Genomic DNA, 23,874 nt, shown 5'->3' with positions numbered 1-23,874 from the left:
AAATATTGTGGTATATCCATATAGTAGAATACCTTGCAGCAATTTAAAGGATGGAAATCACTATAAGACACTGACAAGGCCATTTCTCTATCATTAACTGTTGAGTGAAAAGTGAAGGAACATAATAGTGGGTATAGTATGTAATATTTGTTTAAATAAAAAGATAAAAGTATATTCTTTTCTATAATAAAAAATATTTCTAGAAGGATTCACAAGAAACTGTTGTCAATAAGGGGAAAGAGTGGCTAGGGAAACAGAGCGAGAATGTGTCATAATTGTTCAGTCTCCTCTTTTGATTGACTGTCTTTCCAAGAGTGGTGATAGATTGCTGCTGACTCATATACCTTTTACTCTAGATTCCATTGGAAAAATGAACATACATTTTTCAAGTCAGGTCCCGGGGTAGGTCTAAGAGTTAAGGATGAAGTGATCTTTAGCAAAAGAATGTAACAAAACTAACTGGTGCTCTGTGTAATGAAAATCCACCATGGGCTTCTGTGAACGGCAAAGTGTTATTCTTTTCTATGTTTAGATTGTTTTGTTTTCCTTCTCCAATGTTGTACCAGTAAATACAATGTGAAATGGTGAATTTAATCGTTGTTTAAAATTAGTCTGGATAGTTAGAACCAAAAATATCCTACAATGGAATAGTGATTTTGTTATAATTATATGATTAATTGTTTATGAAGAATTTCTAAATACAGCGCTTTTTTTTCCTTCCTGTACCCAAGCCTATGGGATACTTTTATTTATTTCTGATGAAAATAATGTGGTGAGCTCTCCACTGTCTAGGTGCTGTAAAGCTAACAAAATACTTTGCATATTGCTTCTTATGAGCCTTACATATTTTTCTTTTGATTCTTCCAGTGGCCGTTTTAAACCTTTTACAGGTTTCTCACTCTTCTCTCCCTTCAATCCTGTATCTAAAGAAGAATATACCCTCCATTTTGCCCAGATGGGCTCTTCTTTAGATATTGATGCTGTGACCTCCTACTTCCTCTGGGACCTTAGTCACTTTTCTTGTTTATGTCTTCAATTTCTTTCTCCACAGTAATTTTTCTTCCTCTGTGTAAATATACCTAGTCCAATAACGTCAAAAACATTTATTTGATTTTATTAAGCTTTTCCCATCTTCCTCCTTTGCTTCATTAAATCATCTTGTGTCATGTAGTTAGATGTCTTGTCTCTCACTTGTTTCTTCATTCTTCGGGATCTAACATCCTATCTCTACCTTTGATGGAAATTACTGTTTTAGTGGTGGCCAGGAACGATCCCTCAGTCCATATTCTTGTCTGTCTGAGTCCTACTCTGCCACTCAGTAACTATGTGAGTTCAAATAAATTACCAAACCTCTCTAAGTTTCAATTTCCTGACCTGTAAAATAGATACGATAATAATAATAATAACCAAAAATAGGTACACAATATGAGCTTAACAAATGATGCCTTTGACTATTAATACTGTGCATTGACTTCTTTCTCTGCAACATCTGACTTTTCTCTGCAACACATGTCCTCTCCTTGAAACATCTTCTTATGAATTCTCATATTAGATTGTCCTCTATTCATTTACCATTTAGATTTCTCTTTTTATTTCATTTCCCTTGCCCTTTTCCCTCCGCCTATCCCTTATGTGTAACTTAAAAATGTTTGCTGAATACATAATGTGTCTCAGGAATTGCATAGATTTTTCTCTTAATTTCTCTGTTTGTTCCTTCTCGTCTTTCTGCAAGCTGTCCCTAGCAAACTCTTCTGTTCCCAAAGTTTCAACCATCACCTCCAGGTAAATGCCTCCCAAATTTCTATCACTGAAATTAACTCCATGCTTCAAACCCATTCTTTCCAATACTATGCTGAACATCTCACTTTCTCTCCAAGTCAGAAATTCTTCCTCGTTTCTCCATTTCTGTTAGGAACATCTTCACCCCTCTACCCATTTGGATTTAAGACAGAAAGCACCTTTTGACACTCCTAACTTTTGACACTCCTAACTTATAATCATTTTCCAAGTCCTGCTGATGCTACCTGTACACTTTCTCTAACGTCACCCATTCCATTCTTTCCTTTAGCATATCACAGCCTAAAGTTAAGCCTGTATTCTCTCTCATTCACAACTTTGTGTGGCCTACTATTTTTTTCCCTGGAAATTATTGGCTTCAATCCATTCTACACACAGCTTTGGCTTTCTCTCACTTCATAAGCTGTAACCTGCGCACATTCTTTCTCAAAACCTTTTAATGGTTCTCCATTGTCTATAAGATTGAGACCCTTCTTGAATTGGCAATCAATATTTCATGAACTGTGGCCCCAAACTGTGTTATTATTGCTTCTGGAGCAAGTCCCACCCTTTCCTGTCTTTATACATTTATGTAGGAGTTGCATCTTATGTGTGGATTATATTCAGCAAATAAAGCTAAAACTGCATATGTTCAAAATTACTATTGCCATCCATAAAACTCAGTATACATGGTTCTGTATATATAGTTCTGATGAAAATTTGTACATATGACCGTATTATTAAGAAAGTAATTTTGGCATAAAATAAAGAATGCATATACAAAATAGAATTTTATGGTGGATTCACACGGAAGTGGAAAAGAGACCAAATTAAGAAAGAGCTGGTTTACTTCCACCATCTACGCCCTGACATATTCCCATTGAGTAGCATGAGTAATCACCATGTTATTAAATTGTTCTCTCCCTCTTTTTCTGTTCTATTTGATTTTTGTTTTGCAGAGGGGATTTATTTCAATGTTAAGACTATAAATGCAAGGCAGCTGTCTATATGAAATGCTTTTTTTCTTGTGTCCATAGGTAATATTCACTGCCATCATCCTAAACCCCTTTCCAAATAACATCTCAGTAAAGCTTGTTCTTAAACTTCCAATCATACGTATTTTCTACTTCCTTGAAATTCCATAGCACCCTGTGATGGTTGTATGGCTTTTATCTTTTTCTTTTTTTCTGTTCAATATTAGAATGTTTGCCACAACTAGACTTATTGCTTCACAAGGTCAGGAATTTGTCTTTCCTATCTTTCTACATTCTTCAGTAGCAGGCAGACATATAATACTCAGTAAATATTTGCTGAATTGAAGCCAAACATGGTCAGAGAAATAAATATGTATGTGGTATTAAAGGTGAGTAGTGTAAAAATTAAAAAGAAAGATTGCAATTCAAAGACCAGTCTTTAAAAAGACATCATAAATATATTACTGAGTAAATTCATTTGGATTTTCTCAAAGATTCACTCCTCTTCATACCTATATCCTTAATATTAACTGCTAGCCATATCCCAAAACAGAAATGATCCTGTTATAATATGTCGTCTTTTATTAAGATTAAAGCAATTCAAGCAGTTTATAAAATTTTAACTCTATTTTTTTAAATGGCCAAAACAGTTTAACAGAGAAAAGAGAATCTCCAGAACAGATCATATAAATTTATTTTGGGAAAGCAGCACAGTTTTTAGGGATTCCTAGAAACTTTTAGTTTTCCTATAGCTGTTGACTTTGTGGTGGCTTTTAACCTAAACTGTATATTTCAAGATAACACAAACCAAAATAGTTTTTATAATGTCCTGAGTATGTGTGTGTGTGATTGTACTAGCTGTCATGATACCAACATGCTGATTTTTGTTTTTTCTGTTTGTTGTTGCTGTTGTTACTTGGCGATTCGTATTCTCTTTGCTTAAAGGGCAAAACTATGATTTCTATAAGAGTGTAACATACATAGTTATCAAGTTGAAAACATCATGAGAAATAAATCAGAAAATATTATGTAGAACTCAACTTGATAATAAACACCTAATATAATTTTCTGCATGCAATATGTTTTTAAAGAAGAATTAATAAAGACAAAGTATTTTCTTTGGTTATTTGAACTTATTTGTGCATATTTAAAAAATCTTATTTTTAAAGATTTTGGTTTTTTAGATATTGGATATTTATAATTTCCATAACACATTTTAATATGATTAATCTTTATTTTGTTTTAGTAATACTAATTTGACCAAAAATATACTTAATAATACTAATTTGACTAATAATACAAATTTGGCCAATTTTTTATATAAAAAGTAAGGAGGTTACACAAGAAAATCTGTAGTATTTGTTCTTTTAAGGTGGTACATCCAATGACTTGACCACATAGGGATTTTTCTTGATATGAATCAAGTAAAAATCAACATTCTTTAAGCATATTCACTAAGCTCATTTGCTTTTGGATATTCCCCAATTAATGGTCATGAATTAGAAATTTAATTAAACTTGTCATATCTAATGTACGCTCTTATCTACATTTTCCTAAGAGTTAAAACCAAACAAATAAGAAAGGGAGAAGCAACAAAGCTTCAACATCCCTTGCAAAATCAGTGGGAGAACGGAGCTATTTAACCTTGTAAATTTTGTCTAAGTTATGTATTCATATTTATTCATTTATCTGGTAACATAATCTGCGTTAAAGTTATTAGTCATTTGAATAAAATTTTTCTTTACCTTTTCCAGGCAGCATTTAAGTCAGGGATGACAAATAGGTTTTACTGCTATTCTGACTCTAAAAGATTCATAGTGATTTATGGACGGGTTTGTTGAAACAATTCTAAGGTCATTCTGGAGTCAACGGTTAAGAATGTCATGATGGATTAGAGATGTCTGGGGAAAAAAGGAAGTTGCATCTTGATTTACCAAACTGAAAATGGAAATTACTATATTATTCTTGAACTCTCCCTTCATTCTATTATACTTGCAGATGATCCCACACAATTTAATACTTAAGTATAGGATGTCATATTTTAGACTACAATTAAGAGTTATGCATTGATCTTGCCTTACTAACTAGATTACAAACTCCTCAGTAACAGGGAAAGTCATGACTTTCTTATATTTCCTAATGTCTCTAGGAAAGTGTAAGGCATAGAGTCAACTCAACATAGAAATTGTATAATGTATCTGGAGAAACTAGCAGACTTTATGGCACATGTGCATAATTTCATCTTCATCATTTTAAAAATGCACTAGTATTTCTTTTTCAGAAAAGTCATGCAGAAATACGGTAGAAGGAAAATAAAATAGCACAAAAGAATTCAGTGAAAAATCCATCTGTCTCCTACTCCAGGTTTCCAGTACCTCAATCTTCCTCACCAGATGCAGTCACTTTTGACTGTTTCCTGTGTAGCCCTCCAGAAAGAATTCGTGTAGAGACAAGCCTTTCCATGTACTTATATTGATATATGTAAGGAAATATAGTCATAGATAATGGTAAACAGATAAATCTCTTTTAACATATAAGAAAGTCTATCTCATGCTCAGTTCTATGTCATTTTTTATTGACATGTTTTGGAGGTTGTTTTATATTAACTTATGCAGAATTATCTCATTATTTCTCACTCAAGCATATAATTTCAATGTATGGATGTACTGTAATTGATATTACCAGAATTGCAATGATGATTTGTTACCAGTCTCTTGCTAATATATCCAAAGCAGCAACACGTCTCCTTGCATATGCATCTTTGTGCGTTTGGGCAAATATATTAATGAAAAAAATTCTAAAATTAGAATTACTGTGGTGAAGAGATGATGAATATTTCATTTGCTGGATTTCATAACATTGCCCCTCAGAGAGATTATCCCAATTTGCAGCTCCCTCAACACTGGAGCTGTTTCTTAAACTATCATCAAATGTATCTAATATCCAACATTTTGATCTTAATCAATCTGATAGAAAAAAATGGTATCAAATTGCTTTTTCTGGTTTACTATTTTTTAATCGAAATGTATTTTGAACATCTCATGTTCATAAGCCATTATTGATTCATTGTGGATCTTGCACTTGAATTGGGTTATTCATCTTTATCTTATTGACTTGTAAGAGTACTTTGTATTTTAAAGAAATACTATATGCCCTTTTTGTCAAACATAATATTTTTCTAGTTTATTGACTTTGTACATAAATTTTCTTGTTGCAATGTGGAATCAAAAATTTATGAAATTAAGTTTATCAATTTGTCCTTTATGTTCTCTGGGTTTGTGTAATGACCATTTCAAGTTTTTTTTTTAACATCTACTTTATTCTAGAATGTTTGTTTGTTTAGTTTTTCATTATTTTGAAATGCTTACCTCTTGGATCTATCTAGGATTTATTTTGGCATAAGGTTCAAATAAAGATTCAGTTTTATTTTTTTCCTCCAGATGACTAATCAATGATCTCAACGTCATTACTTTTGTAATTAATTTTTCTCTACTACTGTATTTTGAATTGCCAATTCTTTGTATATTAAACCACATACATAAATGAGTCAATTTCTGGTGTCTCTAAACTATTTAATTATTGATCTATTTATTGACATTCTTGTATAAAATGTTTTAACTACTGTTACTTTAAAAAACTTCTAAATATTTGGCATGACACTTCCTAATCATCAATCTTCATTTATTTTTTATTATAAGACTTCTAATGATATTTGCAGTTTTATTTTCTTATGTTTAGGATATACTCATAGGATTGCAATAGTATTGTTTAGTGTTGTATTGGGATTGTATTAATTTGGGAAAAATAATGTCTTTACAGTGATAATGCTTCCTCTCCAAGACCAAACTATATTCTTATCCAAGGCTTCTTTTAGGTTTCCTTGTAGACTTTTTAATTTCTTCATATAAATTCTATACAGTTCTTGTTTAGTTTAACCCAAAATACATTGTTTTATGGTGAATTTTTTAATTGGTCTTTTCTTCTACAATATTCTATTTGAATATATGAAATCTATTGATTTTTATACAATTTTTGAAACTAGCTACCTTTTTTTGAATGCTTAGTTTCTTATAGTTCTTATTTAGTTTTTATTGATTTTATAATTATATGATTATATTAACCACATACTCTTTTCTAATTTTATACCTCATTTCCTTCTAATGTCTAATTGTATTAGGTAGTATTTTTAAAACAACATAAAATAATAACATTATTAGTTTTATTTACAATATTAAGGCAAAAGTTTACAATGTTTCTTAATTTATATTACATTTATTAATGAAGTATCCATCCATTCTTGTTTCAAGAGTATTCTGATCAATAATTATTCTTGAAAATTATCAAATATATTTAAATTAACTGTGGAAGTGATCATTTCTGTTTTTTTCTTATTTGATCTATCCTGATATACAGAATTATGAATATATATCTATAAATGAAACATCTTTTCATTAGTATTTAAATTAGTTTAAAATTTAGTAGCCTTTAAGGTTGAAGAAGACAGTTAAATACGCAATGACTCTTGGACATATACAATCTACTATTTTTTATTTCCCTTTTATTTCCCCCACTCATTTTATGAGATGTTGGTATGTAGTCACCCAATAAGTAGTATTTACCCTTAGGTACATTTTTAAATTCACATTACACCTTAACATTCTATAATCCAGAAAAGATAATCAATTAGAAGAAAAATACAAATAATCTAGAAAGAAGGAATAATTTGCAATAAAAAAAAAACGTTACATAGACAATGACCATTGCTTTCTATGCATTTCATATTGTTACTTTTGAAATATGCTGGCTAAACAATATCATTTTATTTTTTTCCTTCAAAGTCAATAAAGAAAAACATATTTCTATAAATTCTGTCTGTATATTCCTTAGCTACCAAAATTTTTAGTAACATTTTATATTCTTTTATGAAAAGAACTGTGCATATGTCTAGATGTGAATTGTTGAGGTGTTGAGGTTATAAATGTAAATAGAAGGACATCTTCTCCCATGAAAATAAAAAATTTAACTAAATTTAGGGCTCCAAAGACACGGATAGCATTTACCTAAATTTAGGACTCTGAGAGGGACTTATATGCAAATGTATCCTTAAAGTTGGGTTTTAAAAGTATTTTAGTTAAATTTTCAATTAGTCACAGAAATTTTCTTTAAATGCAGTAAGACAATAACTTGAAAGTAAAGAAAATATCAAGACTTTAACAGTACCAGCACTTTAAGAACCAGGGCAAGAACTATTCGAATACTGTCATGAAAATAAAGTGTCAAACTATCAACAAATAGATTTCTCACTAACGGCAAGTAATCCTGCTTCTGACTGAAGACAGTCATGACCACTCATTACAGTGACTTAATTACAAAATCAAATGCATGCTGTTTCTGTTTTTTTAAGGGAGATGTATCAACAAAGCATGGGTATGTGATGGAGATATTGATTGTGAAGATCAATCAGATGAACATGACTGTGACAGTTTCTTGTGTGGACCACCCAAGTACCCTTGTGCTAATGACACTTCAGTCTGCCTGCAGCCAGAGAAACTCTGCAACGGGAGAAAGGATTGCCCTGATGGGTCTGATGAAGGCGATCTCTGTGGTATTGCATGTCTCACTGCATTTGCTTCTCTCTGGATACTAGAACATTTTAGTCCACTTGCTGATACTTAATTATGGTAGCATTCATTCCTTCCATCCATTCCCCTTAAATGTAACTTTTAGCATTGAACCCTACCTACATTTTTCAGGCACTGTAAGTCATTAAAAATTTTTAAATATTATCAGAAGTTTCTGAAAGTAAAGCAGAAAAGGCTATCTTATATCCAACTAACAATTGTATAGCTGTGCTCATCATTTATGTCTCTAGATGGTCAATGCTGTTTCCACAATTGAACTGATTGTTTTTTGTCAGTGAGTCCTTCAGAACAGAAGAATCTTGTTATGTCTGACCTATGGGATGAAGTTTACTATTACCCAGTGGCTTTTGTCATGCTTTCTAATCATTACAATAGAAATTGTTTTTTAGAAAGAGTGAAGGAAAAGACTAGATAATGAAACCAGTTGAATATTACTCAATTTTTTATGATTTTCTCTGAAGTTTTTAGTCCTCATATAATAGCTTTTTTTAGCGTGCTTTATCTACTTAGAATGATGATTTCAATCTGATAGCTTTTGAGTTTTGAAATCACTTTTGACTAGCCATTACCTTATGCCACCAACACATATAAAGAAAATTACATTTCCTTCTCTGTGGGAAGATCAGATTTAGCAGTAGATTTTTAAAATATGTTTTCTAGATAATACAGAAGGTGACATCAATAGAATAATGAAGAAGAATTTACAGAATGATAAGAACAATAATGAGATGACTTGAGGCTGTAAGAAAATGACTTTAGGAAATGATGAAGCTGCCTGATTGAAAGTGGGAAAGACAACTACATTTAAGCCTAAAGTTATCATATTTTGATCTGCATTGAGCATTAATAGCACACTGAGTGATATAAAAAAGACTTATTCTTTTTTCAATTTATGTAATAAAATGTCCTTTCCTCCAAAGAGTCTGTGATTCTATAAAATAACCTTGAAACAGAAAATGCTACAGTCTTCATTCAGTGATGCTAAAATTTAAACAAGATTCAAGCAAACAAACAAAAAAAACACCTAAAATTAAACAAAAAATTACAAAATAAAAGATGACCAACTTAGTTTACATGTATTCACTTCTTTCTCTCCTTGCTTGTTCTTCTTGATGGAGTAGGTTGATGGATGGAACTGCCTCTTGCATTACAATGTGAAGATTGCTCATGAAAGTTGTAAGAGCAATTCTAAAAGAAGGAAACTATCAGTGCTCTTAAAATTGAAAGTCTGTAATTATAGAAAAAAATTGAGACTTTGACAAGTTTAAATTCTATTCTTTGGTTACTTCGATTAAGTCACCTAGGCAGGTGGCTTAATTCCTTGAAATGTCAGTTTCCTCATAACAAGAACGGAGATGATGATATCTGTCAGGAAATCATGGTAATAATGCCTGCTGCACCACAGGTATTGAAAGAAATTAGTGCTTTTCCACCTTTTTTTCACCCTTTGGGTTAAATGAAGTAAACAAAAGGCAAAGAAGAGAAAATACAGTCCTTAAGAAAAATGAAGAGAATGATATGAAAGCACAGCCTTATTTTCCTATCTTCTGCTCTCTGATTTGGAAAAATAAGAGAGGAAAAGGGATTTATTCTGAATTCATTTCTTTGTCTGCTTCAAGATTGAAAATCACCTCTTGTTTATCCAGCCATTATACTCATCGGCTAAGGAGCCTTGCTCAAACATTTCAAAAGATTACAGAGAGTGGAAGAGGTTACACTGAAGCTGAGTAGGGAAGTACAAGAGAAGATAAAAAGACATTTTTATCCTGACTGCAGCACTGTGGCATATTGAACTCACACAGGTTGCTTCACCCAGCCCTTTATGAGGTGAAATTGAGGAAGAGTTAGAGCGATGAAAAGCAAAAACAAATACAGTCAAGAAATTGAATTGCCTTCTATGGTTCTCCTTCTCTTGCCTGCTTTTCTGTGCGCCTTTGTACAGTCAGCTCAGCGGATGGTATCCTTATAGGCAATATTGGTCCCTGCAGAGAAATGACACCTTGGTCTCTTGTTTTCAAGGCCTTCTCTCACCAGTTCTAGGTTAGACTCCCTCCAGCCTAACAAGACTCTGTACAGGTCTTGGTTTATGAGTGATGCAGCCATGGCCATAATGAATCTTTTACCCAGTGGATGTGCAACATATATCAAGTGAATTAACTTTAAATATTTGGCATGGATTGGCTAGTAGCTAGGAAGTGGTTTTTAGAGAGAGATACCTAAAGTTGAAAGGGTTTCTTTAAAACCATTTGCTGTAGATGATGAAAATGTAGGGTTTACCCTCTTCATGTCTACTCCTTCCAAATATCCACAAAAGCTATTTTTTCCCCACTCCCCTGCCCTGCCCCCTGTAAAACAGAAACACGGACTGATTCATGCCCTGCTCCATACATGCAAAATTTGTACCAAAATATCTCATGTGAAAATGATTTGTAATCCATAGACTTAATATTTGGGAGATATTTTGAGATGTAAAAATCCCATCCTTTGGGTTGTGATGGTTTTTGTTTTCTACAAATAAATCTAATCTATAAAGTTCAAAAAAAGAAAAAAGGCGACCTCAAGAAGATAAATCTCCTAATCTTAGTGAAGAGATTGTTTTTCAGGGGCATTTATAAATAATTTCAAGAGAAAAGAGATATGCACTTAAGAAACAAATGAGAAGAGGCTTGAATCATTCAAGAATGGAGTTCACTGTTGATTCTTGTAAGGATAAGTCAAAGATAAAGATAGACACTAGTTAAAGTTATAAGGATAAATTTTATGCAGAAAAAATTATTGCAATAGGGAAGAGTGTCCTGTGTGAACTGAAATCAACTTCACTGAAATAAAAGACTTGAAACTTTTTAGAGGCTGGAGTGTGCTAAGGGAAAGACACTTAAGGGGTGTGAATGGGGGTTGTTCCAAGTGACTAGGCCATCTGGGTTGGTTAAATGGTGCTTATCCCAGAGAGTCTGTAGTTTATATAGGCCAAGGTTGAAGACTAGTTGAAAGAGGGCCCAGAGGAGCCTGACTAGAGTTTGGTGAATGAGAGAGTCTTTGTCAGGTAATAAAAAAATGTGAAAAGAAGTTGCAGGATTCAATGACAGGTTTAGGCCTAAGGAAGAATTGACAAGGGCCTAGCTATGCAAGTATTGGCATTAAATTTATATATTCAATTTTAGATTTCAATGTGAATTTTGTTTATCCTAAAATCTATGACTTAATTCCACAGATAGTGTCAGAAAGAGAGGCCTCAGTACTGAGAAAACAGTTCTATTTGAAATAAACTAAAAGCCTGGTAATAATTTTTTTTTCACCTGCTGGGTACAATGACATTTCTTTACAGTAATTCTCTTGAAAAAGAATGTCAGTTGTACTAAAATAGGGCAAATACTTTGAAATGACTGCTGTTTTGAAATGATTATGATTACAAGTGAACAAACAGGTTTGGAGGAACCAAGAAATGAATATATTTTTTTTTCTTCTGAAATAACACTAAACTTGAATTGAATTCTTAGAGAAAATGGTTAATGTAATCATTTTCCTTTTCTTATTACTGTAACTTCTTTTATGGTGACACATAATATGAAATACAGTTGACCCATATAGAAGCTTAAAAAGTATAGTAAATGTTTTTAAAAGTCTTACATTTCAGCCCAGTTTTTGAACTGGATAAATTTCTATAGACAGCAGGAAATATCTGAGGTACATAAGTAAATATTACTGCAATTTGGCAATTACTGAACAACATTCTTTTTTAGCAAGTCTCAACACACACCTAATTAAACAGGCTTTGAAAACTACTCACAAATATTTTTAAAGCAAAGAAATAAGGAACTCCTTTTGGTCTATTACTGTGTACTTAAAAGTGCATAGTAATATGTGATAGTGTGGTTGCAAAAACCATTATCTGCTATTTTCTTCAAGAGCATATTATGTCATCTTGAAATTTTCTCAACTGGACCTGGCTCAATTTTGAGATAGGTATGTGCTTTTGGACAATTTTGTTAAATTTTTTTATTCAATAAATATTTTTAACTGTTTATGCTATGCACTGTGTGAGCTCTTGGTTATACATTTGTAAACAGAACAGATATTTTGTATACTCTCATGGAATCTACACTCCAATGATGACATAGAATGATAAGTGAATATACAATGCTATTATAAATTACAACTGCCTTGAAATGAAGGTCTCTTTCTTTATAAACCAATCATATTATCCATGCAGTTAATACTAGTTGCTCATTATTTCAGCCCGAAATACTATTTTTGAGTATGTGTATTATTCCGTGGCCTCAATGAATTAATCATAATAACCAATATTTAAGGAACAATGTACAATTTACCTAACTTAAAAATAAATGACTGCAGCCAGTAAAGGGCAAACTAATCCATTCTATGCTATCATTATAAATCAGACAATAGATCTAGAAAAAGATATAGAGATATTATATATGTGTTTCTATATGGCTGTTTATTTATAAACACTGATATCGGTCAAATATTCAGCTCATCAATGTTTGTGCACCCCTTTTGGAAGACCTCAACAACTGATTTTACATAACTACTAAAAGGCTCAGAATAATCTTTCCAGTAATAATAGAAAGACTGAACTCACGTTACCTGTGTGGGGTAAAACAAAGTGTACGCCAAAGTTTTAGAGAAATGAAAATCTTCCATTCCAAATCAATCATACAGAATTATATGTGGTCATTGGATGGATTTTTTCATCATTCCTATCCCAACCCCTGACAAAACAATCCAAAGAGGGTGTTTTTTCTATTCACTTATAATTTCCTTGCTCTAATTTCAGCCTTAGCGAATTGAGTTCAACAATTAGTATTAAATTGAACCAAACAATTGCTAATGCTCCGTAATCTGTTCCGTCCTTTTATAGATGAATGCTCGCTGAACAATGGAGGCTGTAGCAACCATTGTTCTGTTGTTCCTGGAAGAGGAATTGTCTGTTCCTGCCCTGAAGGACTTCAACTCAACAAAGATAATAAAACATGTGAAATTGTGGATTATTGTAGCAGTCATCTGAAGTGCAGTCAAGTGTGTGAGCAGCACAAGCACACAGTCAAGTGCTCATGTTATGAAGGGTGGAAGCTGGAGGTGGATGGTGAGAGTTGCACAAGTGTTGGTAAGTAGATGCGTGTTTCGCTATACTTAAGAATAGCAAGTGCTTTTTTTGTTTTTTGTATGTTTACCATATTTAAGAATGGATCCTAAGAAAAAAATCCAAAAAACACCTTCAGAAAATTAATAAAAAGATTCAACTAATTTTACATAAGTCATTTAAATATAATGTGTATTTTAGAGCCACTCCAAAATCTTCCAGTCAGAAATTGTTACAAAAATTGTTACCATTACAATCCATCAGATTATTTTTTCCTTAAATACTGTTTTCATCCTCCTCCTCCCTAGGGGCTTATTTTTGTATGATTCACAGCATTTACTTTTATTTCTGTTTGTGTGCTTTTCAGAACCCTCCAAAGTCTGCCCCTGTCCCACACTTGGCAATTGTACTTCTGCTACTGTTGAAAACAATGCCTTACTCTGGCTGTGTTCATCTTCTAACTTCCCATTTAAAACATGCTGCGGATTCTCTTGGTCATATTCCACAGTAGGAAAAACAAACAAAGGCTATGGAATCTGACATTTGAACTCTACTCCTAAAGCTGGCATTCATTATGTATGTGACCCCAGGCAGGTTACATAAAACGTCTTGAGCCTCAGTTTTCTCATCTTTCAAATATTGATGCTCATTATAACAATATCTCCCTTAGATGTTGCAAGAATCACATGAAGCACTTGTTACTGTGCCCCACCCCCTTTAGGTGCTTAATGAGTGATGGTTTCTCACTGTCTTCTCCAGCTTCTTAGTCTGAGTCCGCGGGACACTTAGAGGTCCATGGATAGAACTGAACGGATCGTGAACTTTGTTGGGGAAAAACATTACACCTTTGTTTTCTTTAACCTCTCACTGAAAGTTCACGTTTCTTTCCATTGTGAATGTATGCCACGGACCAGTTATTAGCAGCAACTATGACTGCGTCTCCAGAAGAAGTGATAGACATATTCATATCACTTTAAAGTTGTTGCTGATATCTCAAAATGTCACTTAAATTCAGGCTTTGAGAACCACTACTGCTGCAATAATGGGAGTTGTTAGACTCACTGCTCAATCTTGTTCTTGAAAAGCACCTATATTACTACATCCAAAAGTGTTTTTTTTTTAATTTTGACAACTGTGTTTCAATATGTGAGATTCCTTTATCTATGTATACTCTTTTTTTTTTAACTTTTTCTTACTGCTTTTGTACTTTTTAAAACTTTCTGATAAGGTATATACAGGCTTCATCAGACTGCTAACAAACCATACATCATAAACTTTTTTCACGTTGATGCTTCTCCTTAGATTGTACTTTCCCCTCTTAATCTCTAAAAATCCTGGATATTTCTTAACACCTACTAGCTCAAATCTTTCTTATTTAATGGAATCTTTTCCCAAATATTCTTGCTCTCCACTTATTTCTTCTTTCTGTGTCTAAAATATATTGTCCATGAAAATAGGTGGTCACATTTTTAATTTGCTGCTTTATATTCCTATCTTCTTCCTTTCTTCTCTACCTCTCTGATGAAGTAATAAGCATCTTGAAGTCAGAAATCAAGTTATAGATGTTTCTCTTGTCTTTTACGTAATAGCCAGTTCAGTTCTGGAAAAATAATATGCAATCAAAATATATATATGTTTTCCAAGAATGTTAAATTATTTTATTTTTTTATTTTAAATCCTATCTTCTGGTTGTTTTCTCCTGACAAAATTTGAGTCCTAGAAGCATAAGATTAGCAGATATTTGTTCAACTAGTTCTCTTCCAAGATTCTTGCACAAAGTAATTGACATGAAGGGCTGAAAAAAATAGCCATTTTTTGTAATGATAATAGTCATTTCATTTGTATACATGTTTGGAGTAGGGAAACAAAAGATCAAATTTTGACCTCAGACATATTTATAATCATATTTTACAAGAGAATTGGCTCCATATCTAGCTTTTGGATACAGACAACAAAATGATTGACTTATTTTAGTGGTTTGGGACTCTATGAAATCAGTAACAACTCATGTTCAGTATTAGAATAATTCAACATTTGAATATAAGTAACCAGGCACAAAGATAATTCTCCTAATGGAATTGACCGCCTTCTACTCTCGGCTCAGAGTGAAACTGACAGTACCATATCATTTCTCACTGTCACAACTGCTATATTTCACACCTGGCTTTGTTGATAATTTAAGAGGGAATCAAAAGTATATTTTACCTTTTAAAGTTAATATGGAATGTTTCTTACTTGGAGAATCTAACCTGCTGGTAATTTATCCCTTCCTGAAACAGATAGTGTACCAAATACCATTGTCAGCATTTATATTATTAAAAATAATATAGGTTTTGTGAGGTAATGAAAATTATTTTTTATTTAAACCAATTTTCATTTATAAGGATGATTTTATCCTGTATTTCATTTACTTTATTTCTTTTTGAAAAACCTGTAGTAGATTCATAGTTCAATAACAATGAATTGGTCATTAACTATTGGACTTTGAAAATAAAATTTCCTTTTTTTTTGCTATTCTTTTGTTCCTTTTTTCCATCATTCTTAAGAGGAATCCTTGTTTTTAAAATGTATTCTTTGTATTGAACGCAATGCCTGCGCTTATTCTTCTTGGCGTTTTAAAAATAAAGAATAATAGTACTCTTTATGCTTCAAATTAGAACCATAACTCCTCCTTTCTTTTTTTCTCTTGAATTTTCCTCTATAGTTATTTCATATTTTCTTATTTCTCTCAACTCTTTCCTTCCTAAATACTTTACAATTTGACTTTTGCTGATTTTCTGTACCGATTCTGTTTCCTCTAAGTTCACTTTCAACATCTTATTAGTTAAATATAATTATTTTTATAATAAAGAATCTATAAAAAAAAATCTTTATTTTTTAATTTAATGTGTCCGTAATTCTCACTTTTCTTGGATATCTCACTACTTTACCAGTTCCTTACGTGTTCCTTCTTTAACACATAATTTGTTAATCACCTTTCTCCTAAATTATTGGGGTTTTTTTTTTACTTATAAACACCCAGAATATTGCTGCTGATTGCATTTTTTTCTATCTCTTTTCTATCTCTGGCTTCCTTGCTGTTTGGTAGACAGCTCACTTGAAAATTTGCAGCATATTTCTAGTAACATCGGAAAGAACATTGTAGCGTTCCCTTTTATTTTCTCTTAGCCCAAGTTAGGTCAACTTTTCCCACCAGTATTTTTCTTGGTTCTTATTCTCTCATTTTTCCATTTTTAGAATTTAAAAATTGTATTTAGGGGACAGACCCATGGCCAAGTTGTTGAGTTCATGCACTCTGCTTCAGCGGCCCAGGGTTTCACTGGTTCAGATCCTGGACGTGGACATGGTACCACTCATCAGGCCATGCTGATGTGGTGTCCCACGTGCCACAACTAGAAGGACCCACAGCTAAAATATACAACTATGTACTTGGGGGATTTGGGGAGAAAAAGCAAAAAAAAAAAAAGATTGGCAACAGTTAGCTCAGTTGCCAATCTTTAAAAAAAAATTGTATTTATTTTTCAATTTACATCACGTTTTTAGGAAAGAGATTATGTAAAAATGCATAAATACAATGATCATCTACTGGTACACTGTGTCCATTACCCAAAGCTTAATTCTCATATTCCTCTATGTGTATCCTCTTGGAGAAATCCTTTCACTCTGAGATCTTCATCACCTCAAAACTGATTACTATGTCATTTACATCCTCAACTATACTTTCTTTCCTACTATCCAATTCTATTTCAGTAAGTATCATCAAGTCACCTCAAAATTAGTTGGCTAAGATTATCCATACAGTTATCCATAGTTTTGTCACTCGTTCCAGTTTTCTTCAGATCTTCAGGGCTCACAACCTCAACTCATCTTTGACTTTTCCAGTTCTTGTTCCCCCGTCGTCTCCCCATTTCCTAATTTTTTCTCTGCAGTGTTTCGTGGATTCAGCCTTCTCTAACTGAGTATCATTTGTGCCACAGCACAGGCCAGGATTTATATATCTTGTAATGATGGAGGCAGTCTCCTCTCTGGCCTGTTTGTTGTCATCCTCTGGTTTCTCCAGTTTGCAAGGAGAATATTGAAACTTGAAGCAATGGATTATTTTTATTGAAAAGGAAGAGGTAAATATAGATGTGGAAGATGAGAATTAATTGAAAGGCATCAGACATGTAGTAAAGAATAAAAAGTGTAAGAAAAAGAATAAAGTAATGGTGAACAAATGGGCTACCTTGGAGAATAATAGCAGATAAAGATAAAGAGATCAGGGGAAGGAAGCTGTGGGGCGTTTATAATCTGGCCATCCATTCCTTTATTTATCTTAATAAAATGATGCTTTAAAATGTCAGTTTCCATCCATGATTTTAAAGTAGTTCTCTATTATTTATGGAAAGAATTTCAAATTCTTCAGCCTGCTCTTCAGGCCCTTCTTCATTTTTGCTCATTTTATCTTTCCAAACTGATGTTTCATTATCCTCCGCTGTGGGTTCCCACCCTAAGCACATTATTACTGTTTTCATTAGTAAGGATAGTAAATCCATAGTGGCCAAGAACATATAAAGTACTTTCACATATCTCACTTCATTTTACCCTCTTCTTCATGTGCTCTGCTCATTATCATCTATGACCTTTCAGGATGACAATATCTTCTACATTCTCTCTGGAAATTTGAATCCTATACTCTATTCAAAACTCCCTCCTGTAAGAGTCATTTCTTCAAGTTAATTATTATAATATTATTAATAGCTACCATTTATCAAGCATCTAAAATGGGATGAGCAATTTATTCATAGCTTATAGGAAAACAATTAGATATTATTAATACTCTGATTTGATACCTATGGAAACTGAGACCCAGAAAGATTATTTCATTGCCAAGGGCCTTGTGGCAAAGAAATGTTAGAGCAAAGTTTTGAACTTCATTTCTCCTGACTCCAAAGCAAGAGCTTTTGCAACCTACTACAAATATCTCATCTATTTCTCTGTGCTGTGTGCCCTCACACTCCCATGATGCCTTTGAATAGTTTATGTTTTAGGAGCTTGTTTCTGTCATCACTTACACCCAAACTTTCTTAAAAGCTTAAATTGAATCAGGTTATTTTATACATCTTTTGAAAGATATAAAAATTTTGCAGCAAATGCTGGTTCAATGTAAAAGCTTCCTCTATTACTTAAAATAGTAAGTTTTTACTATATTTTTATGATCTGTGCTATATATACAGCTAATCTGCTGCTTACAACCACTATGTAGTGTCACATGGTATGTAACCACCTGTTTTTGTTTATCCATTCTACCATATAAGTACACTCAAGTCACCCCCAACTCTCTGCACAAATACTGCTGCCATAGGCATACATTTACTTATATTCTTAAAATATGCATGAAAAATCCTTCGGGACAAAATTACAGACTCACAGGATGTTCTTATTCTTACTGTGAGTAAGTAAAACCTGTTGCTCTTCAGAGGGTTGAACAGTCTACATCTGTACCAACAGTACACTTCCAAAGTTTTCACATCCTTGGCAGCTCTCAAAATTATCTAATTTTTTAGTCCCCCCCCCCAATATATTGGAGTAAAGTGATATTTCATTGCTTCAGTTTGTATTTTTCTTGTTACTTATGAGTTTGAGTATCTATACGCTTGTTAGCATTTTGCATCCCTTCATTTCCTTTGGCCATTTTCCTATTAAGATTACTGCCTATTCATATTGATTTGGAAGAATTAACTGTATGTTCTACATGTTAGACATTTCAAATATCTTCTCAATTCTGTCACCCATCTGTTAATTTTATTCATGTTGATGTTTGTTAAACAATTCCTCATTCTCTTTCTGCTTCTCTCACTCATTCCTTTCTTTGTTTCATTCCTTTTCTTACTTTTCTTCCTCCTACAATCATTTTTATCTCCCCCATAGTTAATGTCTTCTGGGCTAACATTCATTCATTGATTCTTATAGTTAATCCGTGATTCAGTTATGTAATCACAAATATCTATTAAATGCAGTCTAGCAAAAGGCACTGGGCTATGTCCTAGAAATGCAAAGATTTTTTGCTCAATCCCTTGCCCAAGTGAGCTTGCCCTTTCTTGTTCTTTCTCCCTCTCTCGGCTTCTCCTTCTCTCTCCCTCTCTCTCTTTCTCTCTCTCTCTCTCTCTCTCTCACACACACACACACACATCAAATGTAGATTCTTACCACTTATTGATAGAAAGAATATACAAGTTTTTTAAAAACCTGAATTATAAAGCAGAGCTATTGAGGAAAAATATCCAGAAATTCTCAGGCAAGTAATTCAGAGGAGAGAAACAAAGAAACAAACAAATGGCTCTCAGGAAAAATTGATGGACAGCTGATGGCATAATCTTGTAAATTCATACCTTTGAGTAATAGTTGAAAGTCTATCCTATCCTTCATTTCATAGACTCTATGTCCGCTGCCATCATGGGTATCACACTTCAGTAATATTTGGCTATCGTTCATTCCCAATATAGCTATAGCTGAAGGAATGGAGAAAAGGAAATAATAAATATTGAGCCAGAGAAATGACAGACCATTTACCACTTCATAAGTTTCTACTGTGTAAAGGAAATGTATCCGATGATGGGGACAGAGAAACTCAAATAAATTCTTAAATATAAGAACAGGAAAGATAGTAAAAACTCTGAAATAGCAGGAGAGAAAGCATTGTAACTATAATATCACTTTGTTTGATGATATTATGTGTATGATAAAGAATCACGAGTTATTCATATAGAATTGCTAGTTGTAGAGCTATAATAACAATTTACCCTGAGATGGCTGCAGAGGGACTCTTTTTCTTAGACAAGTCATCTACTGCTTTCATATTGTGTCTTGTAAAAATCATTATGCGAATGTATAGTGGGACTAAAAGAAAATCAGAGATAGGAGAATTTTAGATAGAAGACTACAGTCTTTTGAGTATTTTTTATAATCTACTTGTGATGTAATACATTTATAAACATGAAATTCATCACTATAAAAATGTAAATTATAATCTTTGTTTTGTACATAGGTCATCTCATAATATGCTAAAGCAGAAAAATTTAAAGCCACTTCTATATTAAGAGAATGGTGTACCGGTTTGACTGTTAAATTCAGTCATTTATGAGACTGGAGCTGATATGCTGGAAAAATTCTTAGAAGATTGTAAAAATGAATGACTATTTCACAGTTTGCTAATATTCATTCTAAATTGAGTTTGCCCCAAAAGAAGTTAATATGCCTACATCAAAATTGAAATGCACCAGAAAATTCTTCATTGTGTTTTATCTTCAAATATTTTATACAGAGTGAGGTGGGTTTTTCTGAGTAAAGAAAAATATCATTGTCATACTTGGAATTTTAAAATTCAGTCTTCATGATTTCCCGCTAGTTTATGAAAAGACATATTGGGTTATTCATTACAACTTTTTTCATTCTCTCAAAGAGGAAATAATAATTTAACAAACCAACAGAAATCTTAAAAATAGAGGCATTTGGAGAAGTTATCAAGATTCAGAGTTCAGATATGAGAGAATTTGAATATTTACACTTTGATTTTTTATTTTCGGTAAACTGGTTTATTATAGTCAAGCATAATCAAATAAATATTTATCAAACAACTATATTCTCACCAAAAACTGACTATAGTAAATACAAGAACTTGAGAACCCTCCTTAAGCAGTCTTAATAAAATAGTCAATGTCATGTTACTGTTTGGAGAAACAAAGTATGTTTTTAATCACCTTTCACTTTACCCTGAAATCTTTCAAACTTATTTGAAACCAATGGAGAATAATGTATTCAGAACCAAATTTTTAAAGTATTGAAAATTTGCTATTAACAATAAAAACAATTTTGTAAAAGTAATGAAACGTTAGATAACTTTGAAACCCTCTGTGGATATTCCTCCATTCCCAGAGATAACTACTTTTGTGAAACTGGTATATCTATTATAATAGTTTGTGTTCTTAAATAATATATGATATAATATTTGTGTTTTAAAATTTATAAAGTTATACACATATATACCCAGCTGGAACTAGTTGAGTTTCGTGCTAACAAATATGATTTTGAGATTTATCCATAGTATTTTGCATAGGTCTATTTACTCCTCTTAACTGCTTTATAGCATTCTACTGTATAAAAAGATTATAGTTTTGTCAATCCTCTCTTATTTATGGTCATTGAAGTCATTTTCAGTGTTTTGCTACATCAAACTATGTTGTAGTGAATGCTCTTATGATGTCTACTTGTGAAAATGTGCACAAGTTGAACCACATGTTCAAGTGTATGGACATCTGCAGTTGCACATGTTCATCTCTATTATTGCCAAGTATATCTCCAAAACAGTTGTACAAATACACATTACCATCAGCAGTTTGTCAGAGTTTCCAATTCTCCAAGTTGTTGCTAACACTAGACAGAATATGGGTCAAATCCGTGTTCCTCCACTTACTAGCTGTATGACGCCGGGATGTTAGTTATGTAACTTTTCGGTGCCTCTATTTCTTCCTGAGCAAAATGGGGATGATAATCTTACCCACTTCTTAGGACTTTGTGAGGATTGCATAAATTGAGGTTTATAAAAATTTAAGAATAATTGTACTGTATGGAAAGCACTAGCAAGTGTTTGTTATAATAATTTTGAGACTTCTAAACAATATAATGGGTGGGGTCTTGCTCTTTTAATGGGTATAAAATTTTCTGAATTCTCCCAATTTATGCAATTATCTCATTATGGACTAGCAACAGTTTGTAGACTGGCGCCAGTCTATGGACATAGCTTTGAGTGGTACTTCTCTAAATCATTCTGAGTCGTGTGGGATTTTTTCTCTCTTTTTTTTACATTTGGTTAGAGGGCATAATTTTACTAATTTATCCATGTTTATAATGATTTTATATCTTTTCGGATTCTCTGTTTCTTTTTAAGTCAATTTTATTAACTTTTTTCTAGAAAATGTCTTATTTTATTATTTTTAAATGTATTATTGAATATATCTCACTTCCTTATTTTTTATTTCCTATATTCATAATAGTTTCCCTATTTTCATTCTTCCTATTTTTCCTTTGTACATATATAAGTATATGCATGCATATATATATGTATCAGTCCTGCCATGGGTTTATCTATATTTTATTAGTCTTTCAAACAAATGTTTTTGGGATTTCTTGATGATATCTTTTTCTCTGTCTTATTAATTTCTATAATTATATATATTTTACTTTTAATTTGTTTAACTGCTTTTTGTATTTTCTGAATTCTTGAAATTCAATATTTTATTAATTTTTAAAGAATGAATTCTCTATTTTTTCAACTAGCACAAATACACTGGAAGAAAAAGCATTAAATTGTTAGCATGCTGTATTTTCTTTCCTTATTTAGATCAAAAAATTTTCAGAGCTAAGTGTAGTTGTACAGGTTCATCTGAATAAAAATTATATGATTTTTGGCTAAGAGTGGAATAAAAGTAGTATTTGTAGAGTTCTTTATTCTTTACAAATTTCCACGCTCATTACCGTATTTCTTTTTTTATAACAGGTGGGTTGAGATATAATCCATGTACCATAAAATTCACCCTTTTAAAATGCACAGTTTGGTGGTTTGTAGTATATTCACACAGTAGTGCAACCATCGCCACTATCTAATTTTTAAAAAATTTAATCATCCCATCTCTAAAACAACCCGTAGTCATTAAAAGTCACTCCCCATCAATCCCTACCCCAGGCCCTGACAACCACTAACCTATTTTCTGTCTCTGTAGATTTGCCTAGCCTGAATAGTTCATAAAAACGTAATCATGTAGTATGTGGTCTTTTGTGACCAGCCTCTTTCACTTGGGATGCTATTTTCAAGATTCATACATGTTTTAGCATACATCAATATTTCATTTCTTTTTATTGCTGAATAGTATTTTTATTGTATTGACATACCACATTTTGTTTATCCATTCATCATTTGATAGGCATTGGGATCATTTCTATTCTTTATTTATTATGAATAATACCACTGTGAATATTCATGCACAAGTTTTTGTGTGGACATGCATAATCGTTTCTCTTGGGTGTACAACTAAGAGTGGAATTCCTGAGTCATATGGTAACTCAATGTTTAACACTTTTAGGAACTGCCAGACTGTTTCTCAAAGTGGCTGCATCGTTTTAAAATCCCATGAATGGTGGATGAAGGCTCCAATTTAATCTTGCCATCAGTTGTTCTTGTCCATTTCTTTTTGTTATAGTCATTCTAGAGGATGTGAAGTGGTATCTCATTGTGCTTGACTTCTGTTTCCCTAATGACTAATGATATAAAGCTTCTTTTCAAGAGCTTATTGGTCATTTGTATATCTTCCTGGTTGAAATGCCTATTCAGAAGCTTTGCCCACTT

General features: G+C 32.5%; 1 protein-coding gene across 1 annotated transcript in view; it reads left to right on the top strand.

Moving 5' to 3' along the window:
• The window catches only part of LOC124233810 (low-density lipoprotein receptor-related protein 1B-like), a 792,861-nt gene that overhangs the window by 143,470 nt on the left and 625,517 nt on the right, over positions 1-23,874 (top strand). Inside the window, exons 16-17 of the mRNA XM_046651030.1 lie at positions 8,155-8,355; positions 13,272-13,517. Of these exons, the coding sequence (XP_046506986.1) occupies positions 8,155-8,355; positions 13,272-13,517 (447 nt within the window). The remainder of the gene's footprint in view (positions 1-8,154; positions 8,356-13,271; positions 13,518-23,874) is intronic.

Source organism: Equus quagga, unplaced genomic scaffold, assembly GCF_021613505.1.
Source record: "Equus quagga isolate Etosha38 unplaced genomic scaffold, UCLA_HA_Equagga_1.0 251_RagTag, whole genome shotgun sequence".
NCBI lineage: Eukaryota > Metazoa > Chordata > Mammalia > Perissodactyla > Equidae > Equus > Equus quagga.
The sequence above is the reverse complement of the archived record's forward strand: the minus strand, read 5'-3'. Positions and strand labels throughout refer to the sequence as shown.